Genomic DNA, 3,863 nt, shown 5'->3' with positions numbered 1-3,863 from the left:
AATGATTTTCTCATTTCTAGATAATCAATTTGATCATCCTTAACATTTCTAAATTTTCAAAAAAATTTCTTTTAAACTCACTTGATTGCTTGTTTGTTTCCTGCAATCATCACCCATTTTCTTGACACTATTGCTGCAAAGATGTATATCCACTATCCTTAGCAAAACAGCAAAAGAGGTAAAAGCGAAAAAAATAAATTTTTTCATGACTACAAGAATTTTAGAAATACAAGCAATCATATCTTTACAAAATATTTGATTTGATATATATAATCATCTAGAGCAACTAACAATAATAATCTTCTAATGATTAGCCCTTCAAGTTCTAACTGGAACAGGGTAGAGACAGTACAGTTATAACCTGAAGTATCAGCTTGTGGCCACAATTTAAGTAAGTCTTTTCTTATCCTACAAGTAATGTCTACAACTACAAATAGAAAGAGTTTGCTTTGAGGGGTACCAATTGATTGCAGAAGAGTTCAAGCTCTGCACGGGAACGTTCTCAAAAAGGCCCGACCTCTTATAGAGTTCCAAATTATGAATTTATTTAAAGAAGCACCTTTTCTATTTCACTTATTAAGTAAACAGAATGCACCTTAGGAGGTATTATATAGTTTTATTTGTAATTATAGCTAGTTAGGCATCTTTACAAATTATATAGGAAACGTGCTTGATAATAAGTTTCTTTTCTGAATGTAAAAATCTCCATTTTCAGTCAAGAGCCGATGTATTTAATATTTTATAAAACCCACACTTGATCCTCTTTGTGCAAATATATATATATATATATATATATATATATATATATATATATATATATATATATATATATATATATATATATATATAATAATGTGTGTGTGTGTGTGTGTGTGTGTGTGTGTGTTGTGTGTGTGTGTGTATATGTGTATATGATTATACATATATATATATATATATATATATATATATATATGTGTGTATATATGTATATGTGTGTATATATATATGTGTGTGTGTGTGTGTATATGTATATATATATATATATATATATATATATATATATATATATATATATATATATATATATATATATATATATATATATAATCCACACATCGGAGGTCACTAAATATACATACATTTATTTGTCTACGCGTTTCTTGACCCGTGGTCACATCATCAGGACATCATCTACAGTTATAAATTAAAAAGGGGCATTCAGCATACATAGTTAAAATTAAACATACACAAAACAAAAATCCTAATATAGAAAATCAGTTGAACTCAAACAATCACGCTTCAGTACATTTACACATTAAAAAACCGATAAAAGAAAACTCAAAATGAACTTAATAATAAGGAACTTAAAAATAAACTTAAAAGGGAGAGCAGAAGGCGCACCTCTCAGGATGAAAGAGGAAAACACACTAAAAAAAACAGCATAAAAACAGAAGGAGGGGCGGACAAATATAAACAAACAATTGAATCATGATATGAACAGGGGAACAGCCAATGATTGGCAATTTAACGTTGGTACAATTCATTTCATGTTCAGACTTTCCAAGAGAAGCAGTTCTCCAGGTTCCTTAGCTTGGCCAATTATTCTGAAGTTGTTGTATTTTATTGATGTCTTGCAACCTCTAGCGTGGGATCTTATATTTGAAAGTTCGGGATTAGACAATCTGCAACCCGTACGATAGCTCACGCCTATGTGAGAATCGGCCCTGATCTTGAGGAGACGCGGAGTACAAGTGCCGGAACGGTGTCTTTTGTCCCCCTACCCCCTTTGTGTTCCTCTGTCTACTGTATATTAATTAGTGAATTGGGAAGACTGCTAGTATCAAGACTTCCGAGTGTCCGTTGTATGCGCAAACGACTCGACGTTCAAGGTAAGTCCGACTCTTGTTCAAGCTTCGTCGATTGACTAATAACTTTTCTGTATTTCTGTTTCCTTTGTTTCATCCTCCAGCCACCACTTACGGTATATGCTATTACGAAGTCTAAGATTAAGCCAAATTATTATATTGTTTAGCTTTAGCCGAATTATTCCAGTAAGACTCGGGATTTAGGCAAGCAAGTCATTTTTACGACTCTGGTATTCGTTGTGCCTCGCGTTCATTGTTTGGAAGACCGTTACGTTTTTAAATTTAATACCATCTTAACGAGTAGAATTTTTCTGCGTCCGCAGATGGTGACATTTATCATAAAGTCTTTATTCCTTGAATATTCTTTGATAAGGTTAATTACCCTTAACTGGTGACCTTTGGTTAATTAACGACTGTCTTTGAGGTTAATTCGTGGCTTCAAGTGGCAGGTTACGTGTGTTCTTGGCATGCAGGGGCGTGAAAATTACATAAATTAAGTAATAAACTGATCAGCCAAGACACGCACGTAACATTGACGACCTTGCGTAGGATCTAAGTAAATTTTAAAGAAAGAATCTGGAGAAAAGGAAATTAATTACAATTAATTCCAAAGATAAAAGTCAGATATTTCATTTAATTTTACTCTTCCAAACAAGGAGACGACAAGACATAATAATAAGCAATAAGAAGAATAGTTAGAATGACAGGTATAGTTGAGAATTAGCGTAGGTAGGAAAGTGTGCATTGAAAGCAGAGCGAGTCATAATTTGTAACGTTTTAAGAAAGGGCATTTTACCTCGTTCGGAGTGTTCGAGTCAAATCGTTCAAACCACTCATTCTAAAAAGACCGAATTCGCAGAGTCCATTTCATTTACACAAAGTAATTTAGTAATCGTGTCGGCAATTCCGATCGTTATTGTTTTCATATAGCGGGAATCATTCGAAACACCGTGTCATTGAAATAGCAAACGAACGGAAATAGTAATTTTGCCATAAAATACATTTTTTCAGTAAAGTAAATTTGGTCCCGTCCGAACCACAGACCCATTTCATTTTGATGGAAGTCACTCTTTAAACGGACGTTTTCGCCGCGGAAAATACAATAACAAAAGACACAACATTGTATGGTAATTTTGTTTTCCATCCTTAACGTAAAACACTATGCATTATTGGTATATTTAGAGTAAATCTGGATACCTGCATTTGTTTCGTTTGTTGTTTTGAATTTTGTGCTAAAGGGACAAACACCTGCCATCTTGATTTCCTCCGCCGCGTGGTTGTTTTGAATTTAGGCCTAACAGGACTTGGCCACCATCTTAAGACCCTGTTATTGTCATTGTGGGGGTGACCAGACTCTGCTTTCAGCCACTTTTGGAACTACTTTCTCGGCGTAGTAGTTCCACCTCGCAATATCTTAGCTAGACAGACTTCAGTAGACAAAACCAAGATATAATTTAGTCAGGGAAAGATAGGCCTTAGTTAGGATTAATACAATAACAAGTTCCTATACAAATACCTGATGCCAAAAATCATATAAAAAGAACTTATAATTTTACGCTAAATCCTTGTGACGTCGCATCAGCTCCTGGGATAGTTCCGATAATACAGCAATCCCTAAGGAAGCCAAGACGACGTATCTTCATTTTATTAAGAACCATGCCATTGTGCACTTATAAAATCTTTGCTTAACATGTTCTCAAGCAGCAAGACATTAGCTGATTGAAAATCTCTCTCTCTCTCTCTCTCTCTCTCTCTCTCTCTCTCTCTCTCTCTCTCTCTTTCTCTTCATTCAAGTAAGCCGTCATAGCCTAGTCGAGTGTACGTGACCCGCTTCAAAGAAAGACACTGAGAAATTAAATTAATTAAATTAAGTAAAAGAAACACCTCTGTCCCACAAGTAGATGAAGGCAAGTTAAGCTTTTACAGTGATAAATTGTCGGTCGAGTGAGGCCTGCTACCCATACTGAAGCAAAACTATAGTTTTCACCCTCTGAAAGAAGAGCAGTTAGCACTGGG

The 3,863-nt window shown here is 34.6% G+C and overlaps 1 protein-coding gene across 1 annotated transcript in view; it reads right to left on the bottom strand.

The window, feature by feature from the left end:
* Positions 1-117, bottom strand: part of LOC136837612 (keratin, type I cytoskeletal 9-like) — a 2,053-nt gene extending 1,936 nt beyond the window's left edge. The window contains exon 1 of the mRNA XM_067102488.1: positions 82-117. Within this exon, the coding sequence (XP_066958589.1) occupies positions 82-117 (36 nt within the window). The remainder of the gene's footprint in view (positions 1-81) is intronic.
* Between the last annotated feature and the right edge of the window lie 3,746 nt (positions 118-3,863).

This window comes from Macrobrachium rosenbergii, chromosome 59 (assembly GCF_040412425.1).
Source record: "Macrobrachium rosenbergii isolate ZJJX-2024 chromosome 59, ASM4041242v1, whole genome shotgun sequence".
Taxonomy (NCBI): domain Eukaryota; kingdom Metazoa; phylum Arthropoda; class Malacostraca; order Decapoda; family Palaemonidae; genus Macrobrachium; species Macrobrachium rosenbergii.
The sequence above is the reverse complement of the archived record's forward strand: the minus strand, read 5'-3'. Positions and strand labels throughout refer to the sequence as shown.